Below are 27,352 nucleotides of genomic sequence, written 5' to 3'. Positions count from 1 at the left end.
TCCTACATGCTGTCTCTTCCTGCATCAACAGGTGAGAAGCCCCACCAATGCAGCATCTGTTGGCGCTCCTTCTCCTTAAAGGATTACCTTATCAAGCACATGGTGACACACACGGGAGTGAGGGCATACCAGTGTAGTATCTGCAACAAGCGCTTCACCCAGAAGAGCTCTCTCAACGTGCACATGCGCCTCCACCGGGGGGAGAAGTCCTATGAGTGCTACATCTGCAAAAAGAAGTTCTCCCACAAGACCCTCCTGGAGCGACACGTGGCCCTGCACAGTGCCAGCAACGGGACCCCTCCCGCGGGCACACCCCCAGGTGCCCGAGCTGGCCCCCCAGGCGTGGTGGCCTGCACGGAGGGGACCACTTACGTCTGCTCCGTCTGTCCAGCAAAGTTTGACCAAATCGAGCAGTTCAACGACCACATGAGGATGCACGTGTCTGACGGATAAGTAGTATCTTTCTCTTTTTCTTATGAACAAAACAAAACAACAAAAAAGAAACAAACAAACAAAAAAAGCTATGGCACTAGAATTTAAGAAATGTTTCGGTTTCGTTTTTACTTTCTGTTTTCGTTTTCGTTTCGTTTCATTTTGTACTACATGAAGAACTGTTTTTTGCCTGCTGGTACATTAAATTTCCGGAGGCTCGGGTGAATGGTAGTTTTCCCAGCCTCCCTCGGATGGTGGCCTTAAGGCCTGGTAGTGCTTCAAGAGGTCCACTGGTTGGATCTCTAGCTACTGGCCTCTAAATACAACCCTTCTTTACAAAAAAATCTTTAAAAAAAAAAAGTAAAAAAAAAAAAAAAAATTTTTTTTTTCACTTGTGAAGAGCACTACAAAAATATATAACAAAATCTAAAAGGCCTACTGTCTTTAAGTACACCGCTTGCAGTGTTTCAGTGGACATTTTCACAATTCTGGCCGCTTGGACTTCACAGTAACCAGTCAAAACTGTGGAATATCACTTCTGGTTGAAAACCCAGAGGGAAGGCCCTGCAGTTTTCCACCTCCCACGTTGTCTGATTTCATAAAAGGGCTGTGGGGGTGGGAAGGGGCAGTGGGTTCGGAGGTGTGGGAAAGGCAAATGGCAGGCTTGTCCCCCAGGTTCTGCTTGGGTCCACACACCCTGGCCCACCTCCTCCATATCCCCCCTTTCAGCAGAAGCCAGGAAGACTTGGACAAGCATCAAGCAACAGTGGCTATCGTATTTATTCAGTGTCTTCGCTGAGCCACCGCCTCAGCACAATCAAGAGGGACTTTCATGAAAGGCAGGAATGCAGATAAAATAAAGATATCAGAGGTTTGCACCTGTGTTTCTAGGTACAAGAGAAGGATTATTTCCAACAATCTTTGCAAAAAACAAACAAACAAAAAAGTGTCAGGATATATTCTTGTGGAAGAGAAAAAGAAAGAGAAATGGAGGGTGGGGGGAATAATAAAAAGTTCTTGAGGCTTTTTTAATTCAAAATTTTATAGAGGGGCAAAAGTGACGTTTACCAGATAGAATGCTGATTTTTTTAATATATTTACGACAGTATTTGTGTAAAAAAAAAAACAAAAAAAAGTGAGATTGTTAAAAGTAATTTTTTTTTCTTCATCTTGGTTTTACATACACTGCCACCGATCCCTTCTCTTTTATTTTATTTCACACACGTATATATATTTTTTGGTAAGTCAAGACTGTTAAGGTTAGCGATACTGCTTCCAGGTAGAAAGAATAAAAAGGCAACTAAAGTTATATTTGAAAGAGAGGAAGGATATTTTCTTCATATTTTTTTTAATTTTTCTTAATTTTTATTATTTTAAGTATTGCCTGGGTTGATGAGGGCCGCTGTGGCCAGCCCATCCCTGCTGTAATTTGAACTGCTGCTTGTATTTTGATATGTAGTTCTTTGACTTTTAGCAAGCTTAAGTTGCTCCACTGAATATTTTTTTCAACTGATCCATCTAGAATTCTGTTCTTTTTCGTGGGAGGGACTTTGTCTTTTAGAAACAGATTTCTTGCTTCTCTGAAAGTTCATGAGATCTTATGAGTCTAGAATTTCTGTTGACTTTACTTTTTTTCTTTGATGAAACACTAGTAGTCCGGAGGTCTTGACCGATGGATTCTTTCCTTTTGTGGTCAGCTGGGAGGAGGGGTTCACAAAACTCTGCCATACCTCCACTCCCGTCACAACTACAGAGAGCAGCGTTAGCAGAAGCCTGTTACAGATCAGGATGCCTTGATGCCAAAATTACTTTCTTCCGTTCAGATATCACCTTCTGACTATTTCCACCATGGTTGAGAGGGCTAAATAAGATGATCATTCTTTAGATGATTTATTAATCCTTGCTTTTTGGAAAGGTCTCAAAGAAATTAACAAAAATTTCCCAGATGCCAACATCCATCTTTCAAAAGACAGCCAATCCATTGCATCATCCTAGATGCCACTCTCTCTTCCTAGTTGGAATTTCTCTCCTCGGTCCTGATCAAGGTATCGTAATAGAGATTTTTCCATTAGAGACAGTGTCTTGAAGGGATTCCAACTCAAATATAGGAATTCTTAAACCTAATGAAAACTCCCAAGGTGATTTCATTGCTGGGCAGATTTTAACACACTTCAGGGGAAAAGTAAATCTTTAAATAAAGCAGAAACACCAAACTGCAATTTAAAAGAAAAAGTAAAGAGAGTATTTTAGTTTCAAAATTACTTTGCATTTTAATTTAATTTTCATGTCAGCAACTTATTTACAAAAACTGGGCAACAAATGAGGAGAAATCTTCCAAGGGAAGCAACTCTGGTAACTACATTGGTTTTACTCATACCTTTTAGACTGGTTCACTTGAGTATTTTCCTTAAGTTCTTGGTGATGTTCAGTAGGGTTAGTGCAACTGGAATGTGTGTGAGTTCGATTCAGTCCCATGGTCCTTAATTCAGTAAATATTTTGCTAGAAGTTTTAATGTAGACTTGGATGGTTAACTGCCTATTGAGTATTGCCCATCGTGTTTTCTAAGAAGAGAGCCCTGTCAAGAACTATGTGTCCAAAATTGACCTGTTTTAAAAGATAGTGAGAAACAGCTTCAGAAATAAGAAAAAGTCCATTTTTCTCTTGCTAATTTTGCTTTTTAAAATACCGGTGTTGTAAAACTCTAATATTTCCACTTACCACCAACAGAGGGAGCATCAGTTAATTAACCATGTCATGGAATTGTTTTGATATTTTGAAGTCATTCAACCCACGCTATAAAAAAGAAAAAATTGACATTAAGAAAAAAGTTTTTTTAATCTAGAGGAAAATGACATGAAATCACTCAGCATATGTTACAAACGTAAGAAGGCCAAAAGCCCCTTTAAAATATTTTAAATTATTTGACAGTGGCTATTTTAAAATAGTGTCCTTATTGAAACCTTACCAAAGTAGATAGAATTTATAGTACCTCCAGAAAAGTTGTTCTTGGGTTCCGTTATGGGCCACATTTAGCTATCTGCTTCTCAAATCTGAGGGAGACTCATTTGCCTTAATGCTGATTTGCCACATAAAAAGTTAAGCAATTGGGTTCAAATCCACATTTTGTTATAGAACACGTAAGGGTAAAAATTCCACTTTGGTTTGAAATCCTATTTATCTTTTCCCTTCAAATGAAGTATCTCTTTTTTGAAAATGTTGGAGGATTCCCAAAGAATTCTTGGTGAGGTGATATAATCATTACAACAACATGGACTATCCAGCTTTGTGTAGCCTAGACTTTTTCTTACTGTATGTCTATTCCTCCCAAACATCTCATAGTCTAAAGTAGTTGACAGATGGTTCTCTGGAGAGAGGGAAGAAGCTGAATTGGAGTGAAGACCTAATCTGGGGAGTGATGAACTTGCTGCGGGGCCATTACTATATGTTCTGGTCTCTGAAAGGATTGCTTTCCAAAATGCCCTACGTTTTAGAAAAGAAACCAGTCTGTACCTATTTTAAGTGGGTAGATATGCTTTTAAATTGTCAATCCTTACTTTTAAATTAAATATTCACCAACATCTTGGGAAGTAGGCAAACATATTTTGCTTTAAGAATAGAGGATGAGCACAGATCCTTTTATGTTTTGGTTTCAAATCCAACAATCTTCTTACATTTAAAACTTCATGCTAGGATGCTATGAGTACTAACAAAAGTTTTTTTTCAGTAGCCAGGGAGGAAAAGGATAGATAAAATGGAAGCCAGTGTTCCAGATTTAAGACCTTTTAGGATGAGTACAGGGAACAGGAACTGGTATGGAAAAGAACATTTTTCTTCAGCAATTTATGATGTAAAACTGGATTAGCTGAACAAGGGAAAGGAACAAGTCAAAGGGGGATATTTATCTCAAAACACTTAGATACGATTTCTGAAGAATAAAATTTCCTAGCACTAAAAACATTGGTAGTATATTGCAGAGTGGGCAATTTTCCCCCCTATTAATATGATGAATGCCAGTATTTGTACCCAAAAAAACCCTAAATGTGTAAAATATAGCCCTAAAAAAGCAAGGACTTGGAACACATGGATCTGATACAAATCTACACATGGGAAAAGATTAAGAAACAAGCCAGGAAAAAAGAAATCTGAAATGAAAGTCTCTATAGCAAAATGGTTTTTACTATATATTTTAATTGAGTTGTAAACTTTAGCTCCTAATAACAGTTTTATGGACCTTTGCCTCCCCATGTTCCTAAGGCTCTGAACCTGTTGTGCCATGAGTAAGTGCGGCGGATAAGTTCCTACTCAGCTTCCAGCTGCGGTCCATTCCCTCTTCCTAGGCATCTTGGAGGTCACCATACTTCCTGGCCTTAGAAAGAAAGACTTGGATTTGCTTTGTTTAAAAGTCTTAGGGGTTTTATTTTGTATCATCCCAATATTCTGTAAGGACCAAGAAAACCCTTTTCAATCCATGAACATTTAGAATTTGTACATTCTGATGTGAAAAGAGAAAAGATTTTTCTCTGGGTGTGTTTGTTTCTCGTTAAGTCCTAATGCCTTGACCCACACGGACTTCCATCCTACAAGCACTCCAGCAGTATGTGCCCAGCCCATGCCCCAAATCAGTGTTTTCCTTCAGCACAGAAATTGAAAATGAGGTGTGCCCCTGAAGATTTTAATCCCTCTGATCCCAGAGAGAACATAATAAAGGTCCAGGCTTCTTCCTTGTTTTGACTCCTCCATCATGCTCCCAACACCTGTTGCCCTTAGGAAAGCGGGCAATGAGGTAGATTGGCCAAGATTCACACTAGAGATGCCCGTTCTGGAGCCTTCCTCGGTGGTTATAGATGTTATTTAATTAGTTGTGGTTCTGCAGCAAACATGTAACCAAATCAGGTCTGCCTCTGCTGTAGCTGGTGTGCTGCCGCCGCACAAAGAAACAAGACAAAGGTGTGGTGTAAGAGCACACACAACCCGAGATGCCCTCAGGACTTAGCAGAAGGAGAGGGTGCCCTTTCTGTTGTGACCTGACTCTTAAATGAAATCTTCTGAAAGAATTCTTTTAGTAATGAGTTGAAGTCCAGGGTCATGGAAGCCGTGGAGAAGAGAACAAAAGGATCACAAAATACATTCAGCACCCAAGAATGCGAAACCAAAAAACATCCAATCGCAAAACTAGGAAGTTTGGCAAGGGGTATTTAGCGAAATCTCTGGGCTTTTCCATGGGTAGGATCGACAGACTTTCTTTTGAATGATTTCTGGCTCTGAGAAACCTCTTTACTCACTAGAAAAGAACTTTATTTAAATGGCCAATTTTGTCCCCCAGAAAAAGAAATTAAAAAAAGAAAAGAAAAATAGGACACTAAAGACAGAACCATGTGACTTGGTGACAAACAAAAGGAAGGGTGCACTGGAATTTCAATAGACTCCCTAATTCCATAGAAAAAGCAAGGCAACCCAATGCCTCTCCATCTGCGTTGCATGAAGAGAGTGCTTGAGCTGAATCCCGGGGCTTTCTGGGGCTGGACAGAACTTCTCGGTTGGGACTCAGCCTCTTTCTCCTCTATGTGTTTTCATGAAGAAAAGAGCTGTTCTCTTGGGTGCCCAGGAAATTAATTACATGGGGCAAAGTTTCAAAAGCAATCTCTGCCCTGGTGCTCAGGCTGCATATGGAGGCAGAAGAGCCCTTGTTCTAGAGAGAGAATATTTTCACATTCCCAAGGGCTCTCTGTGGAGTTGCCATTTCTGATACTGCTTAAACCTCCGCAAGAGGAAAAGCTGTGGTGACTCAGTGTTCCAGTAAACACAGAATGTGGAAATTACGAACCCAAACCATCATTTCTAGCACTAGGTCTGAAGATGATCAGCCTGACTAAAATACCCTAAAGGTTTTTCTAAATTTCTGAATATTTTTTCTTCCTTGAACACTGAATCCATAGCAGTCAGCGGTGTGCATTAACAGATCCCAGAAAATGACGTGGAACACTAGGGTTTAATTTGATTTTTTTAGGATGAAGAGGTAGAAGATGAGGACTGCGGAGCATGGGTTCTTTTTCAGAACTCTGTTTCACTGAGCGAGGGCTAAAATTGCCCTGGGTTGACACAAGAAGCCTTGTCTTTCTGCACCACTGACTGACTGAGGCACCTGGATGGCAGTGGTTTCTTCAGGCCTAGCCTGTTGCTTCATAAACTAAACACTTTCAGACTAAAAACTAATCTGAAGCGACCTCAGATCTTTTCACAAGAAGGCACTTAGAATAAAGAATTATTGCCTTAAATCAGAGAGCCCAGGGAAGAGGACAGAGATATAGAAATTGGAAGGGTGTGAAGACATGAACAGTTTTTGCTTTTTAATGGTTGCATTATCACAAAAATGACTATTCATGACTGAGGATTATGGAAACAGTGACTTTTGGGGGAGGTGCCAAACGTACCCGGAACTGGCTGCTGTCAGGAAGTGGCTGCTATTTCCTGTCTATTCTATTTCAGTGATGTAGATCTGGGCTGAGTGTAAAACAGACATCATATTAGCTAAGTAGCGAATCCCATAAGACATGATCACAGGCGCCTGCATGCCAGTTCTAAACGTTTCCTTGGCAGGGAGGACAATCTCAACAAAAAGCTTTCTTTCCCTATACAGTGTATATCTCAACTGTTTTTTTCTCAGTTTTAGACAGCATCTGGCTTATCTGATGGTTCTTTGTTTAAATGCAAACTCACAACTTTCGAGTCTTCAAAGAAGCAGCATAATCTGCAGATCACAGGGAAAATCTAGCTACAGTTATGGGAGTCCTAACTTTTGAGATAATTAGGGTGTAAAAAGTCCCTACTAGCCCTCTTTCAAATTCAGAGGTTTTTTTGATTCAAAATGCCTCAATGAGATTCTGATACAACCAAGATAGAAAAAAAAAAGAAAAATTAACCCCATAGGAGACATCTGCTTCTATTCCTGTTGCACCAGAAGTTTCTTATTGCCCAGCAAAACCATTACAATTTGTATGTAGATTCTAGTAATGAAAGGGACTTAACCCATCTAATATGTCATAGCTGCTGTCCAAAATGTCTGTAAATGAGTATACATTAGGCATATACACGCGCAGTGTGAGGTGCTCTCGGTACAAAACTGTTCCACGTTCATCTTCCCCAGTGACAAAAAGATAGATGCTGGGATTTCTGGTCAGTCAAAGGTCTCCCGTAACTCACATATCTGCCCCTGCTCTGTTGCCTTAGTTGGGTGCATCACTGCCATCTGCTATCTGTGAGGAGGCCGTAGGGCATTCTGAAGGAGCCCGACCATCAATAATCTCTATGTATCCCTTTCATGAGAAACTTGAATATGCTTGTGTGTAGTAGAGGGCACTTAAACTCTGCACTTCAATTGGATTTACTGACGTGTGTCTGTGCGTGGACACTTGTAGTCTGGGAGTGTGTGTGCTTCTCAAACAAAGCACACACACGCATAGGTCCTGGTGCAGAGATACAGTTGTCTCTTCCCACCATCGTGCTCAAGACTTGTGGCTCCCTTCCCGGGAAGCAGTCACCTGCCCACTCTGTTGCTTTTTGTGGCGTTTCAGAGTTGGGAGAAACAAAAGCAGCTTGTTGGACCCACAGCAAACCCACAGTGACAGGCTGTCTTCCTCCAGAAGAAGGCAGAGCAGACGTATTCAACTGGGGAGCAGACCAGGGAGAGCAGCAATCTGGGTCACCTCACCAGGTCTCCCGGGTGAAGTGGGCACCCAGGCCAGGCAGGCAAGGCCAGTACAAATCTTGGCCGGTGTTCTCCATGCTCCATTCCTTTCCTCTATGCAACCCAGTGTGCATGCAAACACCCACCCACTTGTAAATGTTACTCCCAAATGAAAGCTTCCTCATCCTGCCTGCATCTGCAGGACATCATCCTAATTCACTAACCGTGTCTCCTGACACCAATGTGGCCTTTGCCGAAGTCTTTCCAGGAGTGAGTTGTTTACCATGTCTAGCAAACCAATAGACTCTCGGGGCGATACTTTTTGGCAATCTCTAGGAATTGATGGCTCTTGCTCATCTCGAACGTTAAGGCAGGATGCCACTCTAGTGCACTATTCTGAAAGAATGGACCTGGCTCTCGTAGCTGACTTTGAAGGGTGGCCTGGAAACAGTCGGATTCAGTTTTCTCTCTCCCTTGCCCTTCTTTTGCTAGATGGTTTGTTATTTTTTATGACAGTTAGATTATTTCTGCTAATTTACAGAATTCAGAGGACATTTTCTTTCCTCTTCTATTTTGGTGATTTCTCCCCTCCCTCGTTAAGTAAGGCTACTTACAGTTGCAATCTTTTTGTTGTTATTATTTTTAAAAATGTATATTGTCTTTCTATATCCAAAAGAAGTCTGTGACTGTAACCATAGGTATTTCTTTTTACTGGAAAAAAATGAGCTGTTTTTTTTTATTAACAGTACTAGTGACTGTGGAAGAATATGAGTTACAATTTAGGTATGCTTACTTAAGTACAATACACTACAGTGCAGTATTTCTGAAACCTAGAACATACACATTATATATAACAACTCTATATTGAAATATATATTACATTATATTCATTTTAACTTTTGAATCTGCCTATGATCATGAGTTGATTGAAACATTGTTTCTTTGCATTTATCACCCGTCACCAACCTGCTGCAGTTAACCTGGTGCATTTAGTACTAATCATTACTGCTCTAGCTTGCTTTTTATATTATCAGCTTCGGTATTGTCTTTACAGGATTTTAGATTTTTTTTTTTTTAAGCTCAGACTTAGCAAATGTAGGAAAGTGAAAACTTTTTTTAAGAAAACTTTTTTTTGGTGTGGCTGATACAAAGAGGTTCATGTTCAAAGTGATTTTGTTTAGCTGACCCTCTCGATATCTGAAGAACAAAAGAAGTGCATATGAATGTATCTGTGATTTTCCCCTCTAGGACTGTCACTGTCTATATTTGCTTTTAAAAATATGACCAGGGGGCCGCTTAACCTCCATATGATCTGACCAACAATTGCAGGCTGCATTTCGGAGGGCTGCTCACCTGAGAAGCACAAAGCAGCGAAATGCCTAGTTGTCCCAACTGTGTTTTCAAACATTGATTTTTTAAAATTCTGATTCTTTACTGACTACTTTGTTTTCAGTATACTCATAATTATTTTAGCTAGTCTTCGATGCTTCCCTGGAGGCAGCAATATGGTGTTCATTTTCCTAGGAGGTTTTTTTGTTAATAAAACCAGAATTTGAGGAACTTTCTCATGACAGAAGTTGATAGAAATAGAACTCAGAAATATTTATCTCATTTTTAAGTCTACAGAATCCATAAAATGGCGGCTCTTGGGTATCCGGCCCTCAGTATCTCCATTTGTCTGTTCAAGTGGGGATTTGGTGCCTTTCTTCTTCACCAGGCCATCATGGAACCTTCAGAAATTAGGCATCCTGTCTTCCTAACAAGAAATACTTCAGCTAGTATTTTCAGATAGAGAGCTTCTTCAGCTTCCCTCAACTACTCAACCCAATGCCTGGAAAACCCCACAGCTGGATAAACTTTACATCTATCCTGGGTGCCTGAAACCAGTCTCGTTCCATCGGTTCTGCATTCAGGGCAAAATGGAAATAGCTGTTCTTAATACCTAGTGTGAAACCCCTTCCCACACTGGACCAGCATCATCTTCTCAGTGTGAATAACACCCATTCCTTCCCTTCATCTTTCCTAATAGATTTTTATTTTTGACTCCCATCCCTGTCTGCCATGCCCTTCCACAAGTCTTTCCCCACCCCCCTTAGCCAAGCTCCCCTCCATGCCCTCCTCCTGTGAAGCCTGGTACTCAGCAAGCAACTACCTACTCTAGTCTACTTTGAAGAGGCTCATAGACAGTCTAATAGCAAGATTATCAATCTCTTTCTCCAAAGTTTTCAACTAAATATGTATCTACTAAATGAACATAATCGTGAATTGAGAGTTAGTGAGGCTTTTCCTTTTCCAATGATCACATCATACCCGAATTTTATCAACTTCGTTATTTTCCTTTTCCTAATCCTTTCTCTTTATCTCTTGTTTCTCTTTAAGACTATTTTAAATTACCTCTTCTTCTCATTACTGCCCAAAGAACTCTCATAATGATGACCCCTGAGTGCTCATTTCCCTTCCTTCCCCCACCCCATTCTGAATGTTCCTCTTTAAGCTTTATGTAGTTACAGAGCGTTGACGTGAGTGAGTCCAGCAACTTGAGACTCATAGGCAGAGTGAAGCGTATCCTCACTGTACCTTCAGATTTTAAAAGTTATCAATATTCTTTTGAGAGTGGGAGGACCTGAGTCACAATTGTAAATGTCAGCTGTACTAGCTGAGGTCATTAATTCCTTTCACCTTCACGTCTGGCCAAAGATAAAGAGAAAAATATTTTCTGGGTTTTTTTTTTTCTTTAAATACCATAGTGGTTAAATTCCTGAGATGAGTAGACAATTTCTGAGGGAGGAAAAAAAATCATCAATCTTGACTATTTCAACTCCTGCTAATATTTAGCCAAATGACATGGTATGTACTAGATGCTAGATTTACAGAAATCTAACAAAAGGGGTAACATTTCAAAATAGTTTTGATAACTGCTCAAGCCTTAGTGAGCTCTGCTGAAACAAGTAAAGCCACTTGAACTCAAACACAATGTAAGAGACAATTAGGAAGAATTTTTTTTTATTTATCTTTTTGAAAAATTGTTGATTAGTTTAGAACTTTGAGCAGTAATTTACTAAAGGATGAAAAGATCCATAAAGTTTTTAAAGTGTCTATTTTGCAACCAGCTATTTTTTAAACATAAACTTAATATATGTTTAAATGAAATAATAATAAGGATGAATAGATACTTGAAGTGTCCTATATACATTCCCCAGTACCTAAATACTCACCATATCATTTGGTCATCATGCTGGATCTCATTCCAATGAGTTGCAACTGTCTGGTCACCAGAGCATTGCCCAAAAGACCACTACTATTCTGGATCTGTCCCTTTACGGGATGTGCATAATGATATCTTCACAACAACTCTGTAACACAGGCTTCTCTGACTTCCAGTCCAACACTCTTGCCATGATACCGCATTGCCTCTGGTCTCTTATGAAGACAAAGTCTGTGACATTTACAGTACTACCTGGTTTTGAGCGTGCAGGGATGTACTTCCACTTCTTGCTTTACCCATTGACAAACAGAATCAACATTTGACATCAGAAATGTATTCCCATTTGACTTGAGGCTTGACCCAGCTTTTGTCTTAAGCAGACCAGTTTATACCATCAACTCACACCATAGAGAGCAATGAAATAAAGAGAAGGTTCAAAAGCCTTGCTGAGTCCCACATCTAGCAGGGAACCAACAATTTGTAAAGCCAGCGTTTATGTTGCTTAAGACTGTGATCTTCACTTGGCATACTCTCCCAGTCAATCCTGTCTCCTTCTCTTCCTTTGTCCATTCTGACTCCCTCTATCTTTCTTTAAAGTACTCTTCATCTAAAGTACTCTTCTCCTCAGCCATCGGCTTCTGCAAGAATAAAAGACTCTCTTTTAAGTCCTAAATACTATCATTTATAGTATAATGTGGAGTAGGAGAGGACCTGATTCTGCTAGGTCCCATTTGGTCCAGTTAATCATGAGGATTTCTCCAGGATGCCTTCTTGACATTGTTCCTTCTAGTTCTCCAAGAAGGCTTCTAACCCTGAGACCCAAAATTTCTCACCACAACCTCTATATTAGTCTAGACGAATGTCTAAATCCTGTTTAATATTCTAGAGACTCCAGGGTCTGAATTTCTTGTTATTTATGAGCCTCCTGCTTTTCCAGGCCGACACCTGTCAGGAGCACCAATAGCCCTAACAGTAACTAATGCAGCAAAATAATGGTCAGAAACATAGTATGTATTTGGGAGGATAGGAATGGATTTCTTTCTTCTTTTCTCCATAAAAAGCTTGCTTCCCCCACCCCCACCACACTGCATTTCAGAAAGTCTGCATCTCATTTTACAGATATATAGTTTTAGGATTTGCAAATATAGTTTAGGAAATGTTCTGAGATTGAGGCTGGTGACAACCCCAGCTTATTTTCTGCACTGGACTTTAGGACAAGTGTGCACAGATGCAATTCCTTCAAAGAAAGTGAAACTAACATAGTAAAGCAAAGGGATAATACTTTTACACATTAAAACAGTTGTTTGCTATCTGTAAACCTTGGTTTAAGCGTAATTATTAATTTTTAGAAACCTGAAACTGGAGGAATGTGTATTTTAGTAAAGTTTGTTTGTTCATTTGTTTGTTCTTTATCTCTTTCTTCTCAAAATAGTCAAAGATTTTGATTTTTTAATTTGATACTGTCCATGGCCATAGGCATCAGTCATATGACTGCCCACCCTGACGTACTCGTTTCCTTCTTAGAATGAACGCCTTCTGTTATACCATTAATGAGTCTCTTCTCTATGAAAATTGTATCTTCCTTTTATAGTAGCACTTGAGTTTTGAGGAGACAAATTCTCTCTGCACTTTGAGGGTAGAATAGTTAAAGTAAAAACTATTCCTTGAGAAAGAAACTCCATTTACCTAAACTATCAGCTCTGGGGCCAAAGAATGGAGAATTGATTGCAGCTGAAGGTCATGCATTTTACACTACAGATCTCTATTGCCTCCTCAAATTTCTGGAATGAGGCTGGGAATAAATTAGTTTAATGAAAATTCTCTTCGGATGTTTCTTAGTATCTGGTGCAGAATACCTAGAATAGAAAAAGAATGGATGCTACTAATATGCCATAATCAATCGATCTATAGATTTTTATAATTGTTCAGATTTCTATTCATTTCAAAATGGTATGTGTTCATGAAGTCTTAAATAGAGAAACATCCATTTCTCCATTACTTCTCATCTCCCCCACCTGGTGCTGGAGGTGATGGTCGCAGAGGGAGAGTGGCACTACATTACCAGCACCATCCATACCCCACCACCACAAAAGAAGGAAAAACCAAATTAGAAACGTTTTAAATAAAAAGAAGTTGTAGTGCTTCCTTTGAATGTATACTATTTTCAATTCAATTTACAGATTGCCTGCCTTTTTCTAACCTGCCTTTTGTGCTATAATTTGCATTCTTAGCTCAACCTTTAAAATAATTGATTTCAATTAAGTGAACAGAGAAAAAGCAAAGGTGCGGGGTGGGGACACAGGGCATTGTGATGGAATTAAATCTGATGCAGTTCTGGCTTCCTAAAGCCAGTTCTTAGCGTTCCCAGGGAAAGTTAACACCACTCACTCTCTGTCATTCTTGCCAATCTCTCCCATTAGAGTCCTAAGAATTAGTGAGATAACCTCACTTCTTCTTGATTTAAGACTTCTCTTAATACTATCAAACCCGTGTAGAGAAATTGTAGACACCCTTGACTGCTCCTCTACCTAATCTGTTCTCCAGGGCATATGCAGAGAGAGAACTCAAAACAAAATAATGGTTCCAATTTGATAGAAGAGTTAGACATAGTCTCAAGTGCTCTGTGTGTGTTCACTGCCAGTGGGTTCTTAAAAATAAGGCTATTTACTCTGCTCCCGCTCTCCTTGGGATAACCTTTGGTTTGGAGCCATCCGTATGTAGACTTGTGAGGAGAAAATTCTCCAAGGCATTCTCAGCAGTGGGACCCCTTCCTCAGTCCCATTGATCTGAGCCTCAGTTTCCCTGAGGGATCTATTGAGATAGAAAATAAGGGTAACTTTCACATATCTAATTAAAATTATTTTTTGCACTATTGTTGAGAGAATGGTGATTTCAGAGTCAATGTTAGCAGTCTCTGAATAATCCTCATCGTGGCAAGCAAAGGCAAGAAGTTGATGGTATAGGGAAAATCTCTGGTAACTTGATGTTTTAAAGTCATTTGAATGTGCTGACCCCACTATGCCAAACACCTTTGCTTTTATAAACTATTCTAAACCACACATTGATTCTCCTGAGACTTCCAGCGTGCAGGTGTGGGTGTGAGCAGACATGCAGACTTAGATTTGGAGAGTCGAGATCCGGACAAACTGAACAGACGGATTCTTGAGGATTATCAAATGCAAAGCATTTCTCCAGAATCATTCAGTACTTCCATATCCCAAACTAATTCTAGGTTAATCTTAAGCGAGAAGTAAGCTCCAAAAGATATTCTACTATGAATGTTTTTTCTTACAGAATAATACAAGAAGAGGTACAATGCAGACTCTTAATTTTGGTGTAATAATTCACTTTTATATTTAATAATTGTACTTTTTGTGTGAATGTGTCATTGAGTTATTTGTACCAATTTTCAATCTACCATCCTGAGAGGGGCCTTGAGAATTTCTGTGTATGTGTATGTAGATGTGTATTTATGTTCAGTCAGAAAAAAAAAAGTGGATAGGAGAGAAATGAGGTGAGGGGGAAGGGAGTCAATGTGAAAAAGCGAGAGCTCCTAGTGTCCCTATTTATGTTAGGTAAGGTGGCGGCTGCCTGAGGCCCTCGAGGAATAGCTAATTGCACTATTCAGAAATAAGAGCCCAGCACTGTTAAATTTAGGACTGTGTTTGGGGAAACAGGAAGCTTTATCTTTTTCTGTACCCATTCCCTTTAGCATCGGAGCCATTTGACATGATGAAAACCTTTCAGTAAAAACCACTACTGACTTTTGCATTAAATAACTATCTTCCTCTTCTAAATACTACCCCTGGTTTCAACTCAACTACTTCCCTGTATTTTCTGCCCATTGGCTTAACATTTTCCAGAATAATACATAGGTGCATGCTAGTCGTTTCTCTCCTTTGAGCTGAAACAAACAGGGGCAACAAAAGAGATGACTCACGGAAAGTGAGTGAAAGACTGAATTTCCCACTTTTGTGGCACTGGTAACCTTTAGTAAGAGCTGTTTAGGGTTGAGCTTGGGTCTGTAATAGGGCTTTTTTTTTTTTTTTTTTTTTTTGCACTAAGTATGACTGCACTGCATTGCACTACTGAAATGTATTTACTTGTGCTGGGAGAGAGTGTGTGAGTTATGGGAAAGAAAGAAGCAAGTTATGAAACTAGAAGCATCGCAAAAATGGAGGGTTAATTCCATCATGCTTGGTCTTAGCAGGGTTGGTGGGAATCGTGGAATCTGCCAACTCTTAATCAAGCCTAGAAACTGCCATGCTGACAGGATCTGTTTTCTTATTATAAAGAACCTGGGTTAGTACAGTAAATAGAAAACTTTTTAGAAGTTTGCTCAATGTTGTCTCCAAGTAAGCTTTCGGTAAGAGCTGCAATGGTGAGGAAGCCAACCGAGGTAACATGGCAGTCTTTGCCTTGGCCTACACCACAAAGCCCTTGCTGATGCACATTCCGATGTGGCAGAGGACAGTGGTATGTCCTCCTCTCAAAAAAACGTAATCTTGTCCATATTGGAGATACCCTTTCAGCCTGAGCATGCTTCTCCATCCCTGGGTGAAACCTAGATCAGGCTAACCAAAGAGGAAGGCCATGCATGTGGTGAAATCCTTTAAGATGACAGTAAGGGAACAGTGCAATAAACACTGAAAACCAGTGAGGTGAAAGGTTTATTTTGAAACAAGCTAGACCAACTTTGAAATTGGAGGAAGCATTGGAAGATTGATCAGAACCTACTTAGTAGCTGCTCCATCATAGACTATCCTTTATCAAGCAGAAGACCTTAACAGTGCCTAAAAGTTTAGTTCTGAGGTTGTTGGATTTTTTCCAATTTTCCTTTTTGGATTCACTTTTATTGCCCTTTTTAATTTTAGAAGTAATTAGAGTTTGACAGCTCTTTAGTGATTATTCATAAAAGAATAGTTGCACCACAGGAAAAGCAATAGATTGTATAGGGAATAATCACACAAGAGTGAAGATGCTGAAGGACACTTTCAGAATCCAGGGTGACAGCTTTGAAGATTCTGGTTCAGTTGGAAAGGGTCACAACCCATGTAAATGGCTAATGGTGAATTTCTCTGAACACTATCTCATGTGGAGGCGTCAGTTTGGAAAACTCTCAGTTGAGGCCTCTTTCCTAAGATTACGACATTGATTCCTATCTCTTTCTCTCTCCTCCTTAGCATCCATCCAAGTCTACTATTTCAAGTTAAAAATTTTTTAAGGAAGCTGTCAGCCTTGGTAGTCAGAAAAACCCCATTTAAAGCTTTTGGAACTAACATAAGCAATCCTTTAAGCACTCAAAGCATTATCTTCGTTTTAAATAAGAAACTCTAAATTCAAAGCTCTTAACAGGTACTTAGAGATGTGCATTGGGTAAGCACTAAGAGGGTGTTGACTGCACCAAACCAAAGTTACAGAAAGGAATAATTGACCTTTTAAAATATATTCACATTAACTCTCCTAGAATACTTCTCTTGAGGTTTTGGGAAAACAACTTCTTCCTTGAAACTTGCATACCCACTCCAGTTTTGTCACCAAAGATTTTAGTCTCATGAGCCCAACTTGCTCTCTCCCGGATGAAAGTAATACAGCAGGCTCAAGGGATCTGTTTGGATTCATTTTTTCACAGTGATATTTACAGGAGACTGGTTATTAGAGGAGCTACTGAACTGTCTTTATGGCTAAGGGTTTGGTCAGAGGTTCAAAAAATAGGAAAAAAGTATACAATAGTACTTGACACTGTAAACTAGTCTTCAGTTGAGTCATGACCTGGAGACTGATGGAGAGAAAGAAACTTCCATGGAAGAGAGTGAGCTCAATCATTTAGAACCAAACAAGGATCACTGGTGAAACGTGGGGCAACATGGACGCGGAGCAGATCGGTGCTCTGCATGGCCAGAACCAGCAGCAGTGGCCAGTGGGGGTGTCAGAAAACTGGCCAGTGAATTCCAGTACTGAAAAAGCCACAGTCTGGGTCTCGTTGTGGTCCCTCGAGTGGTTAAAATGTCCATGCCCATGCCCAGGAAAATGCTCGAGGCTGATCTGTTTTGATAGTGCCTTCCTTGTTGTAGCGAGTATTAGATTAATCATTTGTTCGGTTATGCTTTGCTGGACCATTGCCCTCAGTCTTCTGAGGAGGTCTCAAGGGATAGTATTCAGTTAGGATGAAGGAATAGGATATTGCTCCTGGAATGCTGTGATTTGATGATATTTGCACTAGATTCTATACTTTAAACTGGAGCAACTGAATGAGAGAAAAACCAAGGATGGTTTGAAGTTAAAAGAAACCAAAAGCAGTATTTTCTGACTGATGTCATTCTTTTTCTTCTTCTTCTTCTTTTTTTTCTAGAAGAAAACTTCATACTTGTTGATTACCAAGCTCAACTCTTACCAATTATTTTCCTTCACTTTTTTCTACACTGAACCATCAGTGTGATTTAACCATCAGATTAGGGCTGGTTAATGTAAAGGGCCTCTGTCGTTACAACTTTGCACACCTCCTCTGCTTCATCAAGGGCACAGGACAGTGGGGGGCGGGGATCCTCCAAAGCCACCTAGCCTTTAGGAAGGCCAATAGGCATAGATATCAGATTGAGAGCTGAGCTGACACATATTTGCTGAGAGGACACGGGGGCCTGTAGCTAATCCTGAAGGATGCTCAGAAAAAGAAGGAAACCAATATGTTGAAGAAAACAAAGGAGGTGGTGCCTGAAGTTTGCCTATCTCTCCTCTCTCTTCTCTTTCCCACCACACCACCATGTCCTGTCTATCAGAATTACATTTCATCTCATATATTGTATGTGACCAGAAGAATTATTTGATTCCTTGGTTTCTCTCTTTATCAGTGGGCTGGGAACTCCTCCAAAATTAAAACCAGATACCATCAGCAGCTCCCCTGCGGCCTCCCAGTTTCTCGAATGCTGTCCACCTGGTCTTAACCAGTCAACTAAGATAACTTGGGAGCTTTGGCTGGCTCAACCATCTGTTCTCCTTATTTTCATTGTGTTTCCATTTCCATTTGAATTTTGAGTGATGCTACGCAAAGGTGGAAATCTTGGGAAAGACTTGGAGGCTGCATTTCTAGGGCATAGCTTGTCAGGAGTTTGTATTATCCAAAATATACCTTTCTATACCCGTTTTCAGTTTAATCTGTTGCCCTGATTTTAATTTCTATTATATTTGTGATTATTTTTATAAGAATAGAATCCATTTGCTATGTCTATTTGAGTCCTTTTTTTCTATTTTCCCCACATGGATGCAGTACCAACCTGTCAATGAAATATCTTTTTATTATATTATGAATATGTAATTCTACTGTAGACCAAAAATATAAAAACAAATTTGTTCATTTTAAAGATATAAAGAACTAGTGAGTAAAAGATTAAGAGTTGAAGGAAAAGACAGAAGAGCAGTGGTTAACTATGTTGAGTTAGAAATCTAAGAGTAGCCTTACCTATTTTTTAACCAGTGCTTGTCAATCATACCATCGTTGGGATTATGTTGTCTTGGCTCCTTCATGCTTATGTTCTATAATTCTTGTTTGTCTGTTTGTTTTTCTCTAATGTCATTGAGGTTGCACATCATGCTATTTTTGGCAATGCCTGATTTTTATTATATTGTACTTTTATCAGTCATTTCCTTTAGAAGGATGGGGGGAAACGTTTTATTTCTTCTTTTAATTTAAAATTTGTTTAATGCACTGGAAATAAAATTGGACACATTTCACTGTTTAAAAATTCAGAAACAAAACAAAACAAAAACCACAAAGAAAAAACCAGCAACCAAACAAGCCACAGGAAAAAAAAGCTACAAAAAAAATCTATATTGTACTGAATATACGTACAAAATACATCCCACATGAAAGAGAAATACCATTAAATAAGAAAAATATATTATTTCAGCTACAATGCTGAAACCATAAAAGAAACCTGGGTTCCATGGGGATGGGGAAAATACGGCATTCCTTTGAGATCTGAGATCTTGTCGTTGTTCCAATTCATGCCCAAACAGCTTCAACGTGGGAGAGGCTGCTATGGAGAAAATAACCCCAGCCTTCCTCATCCCACTGGAGCTCTCCATTACCTTTCATTCAATGCTTGAGCTCCATTTTGAAGGAAAAAAAAATGACGTGCTATGGTTGAGAAAGTGGCTTGCACAGAGGTGTGTGCACAGTACACACATGGACATGGTTTAGTCCTCTGCCCGTGTGCCACCTCACGTGTTTCTCTTCTCCGTGAGGAGTGGCAGCGGATTGACCTGCAAAATGGGAGACTGAAAATGACTTATTGGAACATCAGCTAATGCTAAAGATCCTCTGGACTCCAACCTGGTCTCCCTTCTTCAGCATTCCTGGATACCAAGAGAGCCAGTTAACCCACACAAATGCACAGTGCAAAGAAAGACAGAGATTTTTCCTAGCCAACTGGCTGTATCATTTGTTCAGTGTTTGCTGGGTTTTTCTGGGTTTGTTTTGTTTTAGAATTGGGGTGGGAGTGGCTGTAACTTCACAATCTAATACAGTAATTGTTTTGCATCTTCCATGTTTTATGCAAAAACAGACATTTAAATCAATAAATAATTGTGCCCTAGACTGAAAGCTAATGTTTAGGAGAGGAAAAAAATTGTTGGAATTTTTTCTACATTTTTTTGTGAAGAACCTTTTTTGGAAAGGAAGGATACATATTTTTGTTGTGTAATATTTTCTATTTTTGAATGCATTTTATTGGTACAAGACTGTTTTTTTGGTGAAGACATTATTTAAAAAAAAAAAAGAAAAAAACTAATCGAAAAGTTTGCCCTTAAGGATATGCTGCAGTTTTGAGGTTAAAAAAAATAACTGATTCAAGATGCGTGTTAAAAGTTGGGATTATATTGTTGTTTTTTTTGTAATTGTTACAAGAAGAAGTTTGTACCCACTGCTGTTTATTTTGTTTCAGATGAGTAAGTAAAGGGATTGTTCTTGTTTTATTCTTTTTTTAGAGAAAAAAAGCTATTTATGAAATGTCAAAAACACTGGACTGTGAGTTTAAGTGTGGAAGCATTTTACCACCCTGTGTCTTCAACCAATTATGGGAAACCCCTTTTCTCTTCCCCCCGCCTTAGCCTTGCCAAATGAGACAAATATAACAGCTGTCAGATGATCGAAGCCACTGAAGCCCTGCTTTAATTTTTATGGTTTGAAAAAGTTGGAAAACCAAAGTTCAATTTGTTTCTGAAATCCCACTGTCCGTAGCCCTTTTTTGTATTACGCAGCCAGTTGACTCTGCCTCTCTATCTTGGATCATTGCCTTCTTAAGGACTGGGGCCAACTGTGATGCAAAGAGAGGCACGAAGGTGGCGAGCCTGGGAGTTGAGGTCTCATGGAGTAAGATGTGAGTGGGACTTCAACCTCTCAGTGAGCAACCGTGCTCCTACCCTGCGGGCCAGGCTCCAGAGAGAACTCACAGCTAGGCTGCCTGAGGAGAAGCCTCCCTCCCATCCCCTCCACCCTGGGCCTCTAAGCCCCTCCTGTTACCATGGCGCTCCAGAATGGCTTTGCCTTCCTCAGCAGCCAACATTCCATGGATGGGGTTGGGGGAGGAGGGAGCCAGTGGAAAGAAATGGCTGTGAGTGCTGGGAAGGCACCCCCAGCCTAGGGAGGGGAGGGCAAGTGACCATCTAGCACAAGGGACCTTGCCCGCCTGGTCTTTGATTCTGTGGATTGTCCATCTATCTGCTCACTGTGAAGATGGAGAGGCAGAGGGAACCCAGGCTGTTAAATAGCTTTTCCATATTTTTTCAAAATTGAAAAAATAATTTTTGAAAACTGTGCTTTTTTAAGAAAAATCATCTGGCTGGGGGGAAGGGAAAAGGGAAACACCAAAAGCTGTAACATGATTAACTGGAGATATTTAACTGGGGGCACTTTCTAGACCAAGTCAAACCAATTCCGTTCTGGACCCTAAAGCAGCCAAATCTTGAGACTGTCGATGACAGAAAGCTGAAGAGAGGCCTCCACTTCCTCCTTTCTCTTTTCTTCTCTCTGTCTAAAAATTCTCTCTTGTTCTCTTTCCCAACTTCCCTTGGACCACTGCCCCAATGGCCCTTGGACTCCCATTTCATGTGTGTGCACACACACGCACACACACACACACACACACATACACACTTGCAAAATACCATTTTTCTTAAGGATTGTGGGACCGAATAAAATCATGTGCCTTCATTTTTTTCCTTTTATAGTTAGATGAACCTCTTCCTTTTTACAATGTTTCAAAAAAAAAAAAGAAACAGGGGAGGTTGAATTGTTAGCGGAGGACCTGGGCATCGTTTGAGAAGTAATTTTTGTTTAGCACATTCCCCCTAACCATTAAATGCAAACGTTTCAACCCCTTCACGATGCTCTCTGGACATTTAGAGCATCGAGTAACCAGATTCATGACAGCCTAAACCCATTTGATTTAGAGCAATTCCTGAAAATTCAATTTCATGCACTTCTTTGATTTTTATCAAAAATGAGGTGAACAATGGCAAGCAGCTTTGTTCTCCCGATTTGGTGCTTTTGCATGTGGTGTGGGGTGGGCGTGGGGGTGGGGGGATGGGGTGTGTTTAGACAAAGGGTGCATTCCTAGAGATCTCTGGTGCTGAAGGGCCTCGAGTTCCTTTCAGAGACTGCATTTGACACATTTTAAGTATCCACAAATGAATGGTATCACATGCAATATTTAAATGGAGCAATGGGAGAGGCTCTTTGAAACGGGGTTTTGCATCTTTTTGTAACATTTTCATTTCTCTGGTGCCTTATTCCTGCTCGTTGCTGGCACTCACATACCCACAGGGAACTGACATGGAAGTCAGCCTCGGGAGTGGGAACACGTGGGCGATGCTTGAGCTGCGGGAGCGTGGGGAGGTTGGTGTCAGTTGGTGGGGAGGGGACTAGATGGCATCTCTTAGCTGAAGCCAAGCAGGAACTGCACAAATCCATGCAAAAGTGAACAATTCCAACCTGTAAACACACCGCAAACTCATCCTTCCTCATCTGAGCTTTCCTTCCTTCTTCCTCTTCTATCTCTGCCTTCTCGTAAAGGTGCTGCTGCTGCTGCTGCTAAGGTGCCCGGAGTCCAGAATGCCCAGTAATCACTCAGGCACGAGCCTGGCACTGCCACGTCAGCCCCTGGCACGACCAAACCCAGGTTTCTCTTGCTTGGGGCTGAGAACTGTCAGATTTTTCTCATCAAAAATGTTTTCCAAGGAATCAGTGGATTACCGTTATTCTGCATTGAAAATGCACTTTAAAAAGTAAATCAAAGCTCCAGACTGTTTAAAATGTACAGAGGGAGCAGGGGAAAGATAAACATGTGCTAGTGTCTGAACCCAGTTCAGTTTATCTCCAGTTGAAACAATATACACTATATTATGTATAAATGTATACACACTTCCTATATATATCCATATATATAGTGTATATATTATACATGTATAGGGTGTATATGTGCATATATACACACATGCACATAATGAAATCAGATGCTCATTACAAATCCAGATGCTCATTACAAAACCAGATGCTCATTACAAAACCAGATACTACACAAACAGCAGCAGAGGAAACAAGGTTGGACTCTTGCAACAGATCACAAAAAATAAAAACAGCCACTTGCAGTGACTTTGGTCATTTCTGTATGTTCACAAGGAATGGATTGTAACAAAGAAAAAAAGGAACAGTGTTAGTGAAAGAGGAAAAATGGGCGAAACCATCTTGATCCAATGGGAATGCAGTAATGTTCTCTACCATTTCATCTATTTCTTTTAGTCATGTTGATTTGATTTCAGTTTTTGGCTATTAAAAAATTTTTTAACTCAAGTGACCCACAACAAACTGAATAAAACAACTACGGTGAAAGCCCTTTCCAATGGAAGATGTCAGAAATCTCAAAACCCTTGGCCTGGCTCAGAACTACCGTGTGCAAATCAGTACTCTCTTAATGTTTGAAATAAAAACTGAAAAAAAAAAAAACTTTTTTGAAGCACCTTAATGTGGCCATCCATTCAAGGAGTGGGTGCCACTTTTTTCTTTGAGCACCTTATTGACGTGTTTTGCTATCTGCTGTCTTTCTGTTACCTGTTGGCTGAATGGCTAGCTGTTAACATACGCACGTGCACAGACCTGACGTCTGGGCATGTGTGTTCTCAATGAAGTTTACTGTGGTGACTGCTGAAAGGTGAACCCATTTCCTGATTTTCCCGCCACAGTGTTGTGATAAGATTCAAAGAAACCCGATTCCCTGCACAGAAATGTTTCTTATCACATTGTATCTTAGTATGGAAAGGAATATGGTCCCTTTTTTGCAATTGCTACTGTACACACACACACACACACACGTGCACAAACAGATTCATTCGTCCAAGTGGTATTTTCAATGTCTGTGTGGGTGTCACTGTTTATGCAGTTTCTATTTCCCAATAAATTTTGAAGGGAGGGCAACTTTTCTAACCAGATTGTCTTTTCAGACTGAAGACCTGGGAATTGGGGAAGATTTTGGAAAAAGGGAGAGGCAAGGAAAGAGAGAGCTTTATATTGAAAGAATAATTCAATTCTGTCTTCAATTCCCAAGAGGAACCTGAGCTTAATGAGAACAGAGACTGTACCCTCCAATCTTTGCAGGTGGGCATGGAACACTGCTTGTATCCATCTGTGTACCGTACAAACCCATGTAGACACATCACACACATCCATCCATCAATATATACGTGGTTTGGGATGAGCAGGTCAATAGTTTTGAGAGGGAGTTTGTTCCTTTTTTTTTTTTTCTCATTATACTCTTAAATCGTTGTCAGTTATCAAACAAACAAAAAAATTGTTTTGAAAAACCTTGCATACGCCTTTTCTATCAAGTGCTTTAAAATATAGACTAAATACACACATCCTGCCAGTTTTTTCTTACAGTGACAGTATCCTTACCTGCCATTTAATATTAGCCTCGTATTTTTCTCACGTATATTTACCTGTGACTTGTATTTGTTATTTAAACAGGAAAAAAAACATTCAAAAAAAGAAAAATTAACTGTAGCGCTTCATTATACTATTATATTATTATTATTATTGTGACATTTTGGAATACTGTGAAGTTTTATCTCTTGCATATACTTTATACGGAAGTATTACGCCTTAAAAATACGAAAATAAATTTTACAAGGTTTCTGTTTTGTGTGGAAGAGTAATTGATGTTGCTAAGAATGATGTTTGTTTTTTGGGGTTTTTGTTGTTTTTTTTTAAATGTTACCAGCACTTTTTTTGTAAGTTTCACTTTCCGAGGTATTGTACAAGTTCACACTGTTTGTGAAGTTTGAATATGAAGGAATAATTAAAAAAAAAAAACTCTTCCCTTGTTTTCCTATTGTGTTTTCTTTATATCGTGACAGTGTTTCTGTCTCAGGCAGCCCTCCGCATTCTTTCATACGTTGTGGTCTAGGTCCAGTCTGAGATTGTCCAAATTGAGGTTTATACCTAAAAGGCCAGAAAAACTCTCAACATATCAGTCCTCTTGATACAAGCATTGAGTATTCAAGGATTGAATATATTGACATCACTTTGGGGAAATATAAGGGAAATTTGGGCATTTTCCTTCTCCTGTCCAAACTCACAAATGATCACGTGGCTCATTTACTGCTACGAAAATTGATTCCCCTTTTTTTTCCTTCCCCATGTGCAAATCCGTATCTGTCTGCCTCCTCTGGAAATACCAATGCCATGTCACACTATGCCCGTCTATCCTTGTATCCAAGGAAAGTTTGTGGCTCAAAATATGCCCCCATTTGATGACTTTAGAGACCCCTAAGTGACTCCTGCTTGTTCCATAGGACCTTCTCATATGTGACCCTACCCATAAGAGCTCTCTAACCTCATCTTTCTCACGGAAATTACTAACGTGATGGAGAAAACTTACATCTTGTTTGTCCCTGGTGAAGTCAATTCAACTGAATTAGATTTGCTAAGTCTTCCATAAGCATCTGTATTTCACTCAACACTGTGCAGTATATGAAGAAAATGGAGGAAGTTGCTTCAGCCCTGGTAAACCTTAAAATCTGACAACTAGAAATAAAGATTCATATAAAATCAAGAGCTAGATTGTACCATCCAGACTCTCAGTGCCACAGGAATTTATAAACGGAAAGATACATGAGCAGCAAACATCAAGGAAGAGCCCAAGGAATAAGCAATCTGGCTTGGGGACCCCCAAGGACACACAGGCTTTGGTTGGAGGGGATGAGTGTGGATAGACATTTCCACCAGTGTGAGGAACACAAAGTTACCTAGAAATGGGCTAGGGATGGGGTGGGTCTTAAGGAGAACTCTGAGCTGAATAGTGACCTCTATGAATATAAATATTGACTTCTTGCAACTCAATCACTGAACCCCTAAGTTCACCTGCTATTCTAGGAAGTAGAAAATAAAGAGGAAGAAAACATTTTCATGATGCGTGATTTGTCCCTAATTGATTTCTGTGAACCTTAGCAGCATCGCAATGATGCCAGCCAACTTCGCCCAGAGACTTTGATCTCTCTGTGCCTCACCCACAAACTCTTGAGGCCTCTTCTCTGCCTGTTGAACATTGTGGTGTGGTTTGTGTATAGATGGGCTATAATAATAGTAAATGGCACATGGGCTATTCAGACAGCACTTAGTTTACAGAGTTTCTCCTTCATATACTTTATCCATCCTCACAATTACCCTGTGAAACATTTGAAGTAGCTGTATTATACCAGTTTATAGAAACAGAGGGGCAGAAGTACGTATTTTTCCCAATATAAAACAATAAACTAGCACTTGACGTCAAGTTTTCTGAAATCCAATGATAGGTAACCCGCACCAGTGTCTCTCAAACTTGAGTCACGTATATACCCTTATAAAGGAAAAAAATACTTCTCACAGACCGCCCCCCCTCAGGGGAGGGCGGTCTGAGATTATTTTTATTATAATGTTTAGAAATAAATTAATATAACTATTTTTATCACAATCGTCTTTCTTAAACAGGCTCAAACATAAAACCTAATAAGCCTATTATGCTTATAGCTCTTCCAGAATTATAAAACTAAAATAAAAGGAGATAAAAAATTCCCATAACAATAAATACAAGTAAAACTATGAAATTAACAGTTTAAAATAGCATTAATTTAATGTATTGGCGACACTTTGCTGAATCTATGTCACTGCTCACGAGGTGAGGTGTTCTGCCGGCTTCGGCACGTGTGCTGAGAGTAGCAGCCCCACACGACAGTGTCCGAAGTGAAGACACTTCTCCCACCACTTTCCTAGTATTTCAACTACTCCTGCGAAACCTTCCACTGCTCTGCCCTGCTGGGCAAACGAATCATTTATGAATTAAGCCTCCATGTCATGAAATCAACTTAATTATAAACCTAAATACAGAGACTGAAGACAATGGCAGCACTCTGTTAGAAGAAGGTCATCAACATCCAAGAGGTGTTTGACTTTTTAAAAGATAATCATCTCACATAAAACACAAAATTTTTAAATATGGAGAATTTGCAGACCCCAATGATATATGCAACTCTTAGCATTCCTTAAATTCCAGTTTTTAAGAGTTTGATCATTCTAGCTACCTTCATTGCTCCCAAGAAGTTTTGATGCCCCCTCGGGGACCTCTGCAGCATCATAAGCAGTGCCAGATGCACATGCTCATGGGACATAATATAATAATAATAACATTAATTCAGCATCTTGCAGTTTACAGAGACTCAACCACATTATCTTATTTCATCTTCCCAAGAACCTTATAAAGTAGGTATTATTATTACCATTTTATAAACGGGGAAACATTTGTAATGACAATTGAGAGATTAAGTGGCCTATCCAATGTCATGAAGCTAACTGGCAATGCTGAGCACTTGGACCAAGTATCCTGACTGCCAGTCGGCGACACACCATAGCTACTTCTCTTTCGGGCTCTGGAAAATCAACCTGACTTTTAGCATCAGAGGAGGTGTTCTTCAAAACATTCTAACGTGAAGCCAGAATGACTGTAGT

The 27,352-nt window shown here is 39.8% G+C and overlaps 1 protein-coding gene across 50 annotated transcripts in view; it reads left to right on the top strand.

The window, feature by feature from the left end:
- Nucleotides 1-24,688, top strand: part of ZBTB20 (zinc finger and BTB domain containing 20) — a 770,050-nt gene extending 745,362 nt beyond the window's left edge. For all 50 annotated transcript variants that reach the window (XM_070508896.1, XM_070508879.1, XM_070508901.1 and 47 more), the window contains one exon: nucleotides 32-24,688. In XM_070508896.1, the coding sequence (XP_070364997.1) occupies nucleotides 32-453 (422 nt within the window). In that variant the 3' untranslated portion in view covers nucleotides 454-24,688. The remainder of the gene's footprint in view (nucleotides 1-31) is intronic.
- The last annotated feature ends 2,664 nt before the right edge of the window (nucleotides 24,689-27,352 follow it).

The sequence above is a fragment of the Equus asinus genome, chromosome 5 (assembly GCF_041296235.1).
Source record: "Equus asinus isolate D_3611 breed Donkey chromosome 5, EquAss-T2T_v2, whole genome shotgun sequence".
In the NCBI taxonomy this organism is placed as follows: Eukaryota; Metazoa; Chordata; class Mammalia; order Perissodactyla; family Equidae; genus Equus; species Equus asinus.
Note: the sequence above shows the minus strand (reverse complement) of the source record. Positions and strands in the feature narration are given on the sequence as shown.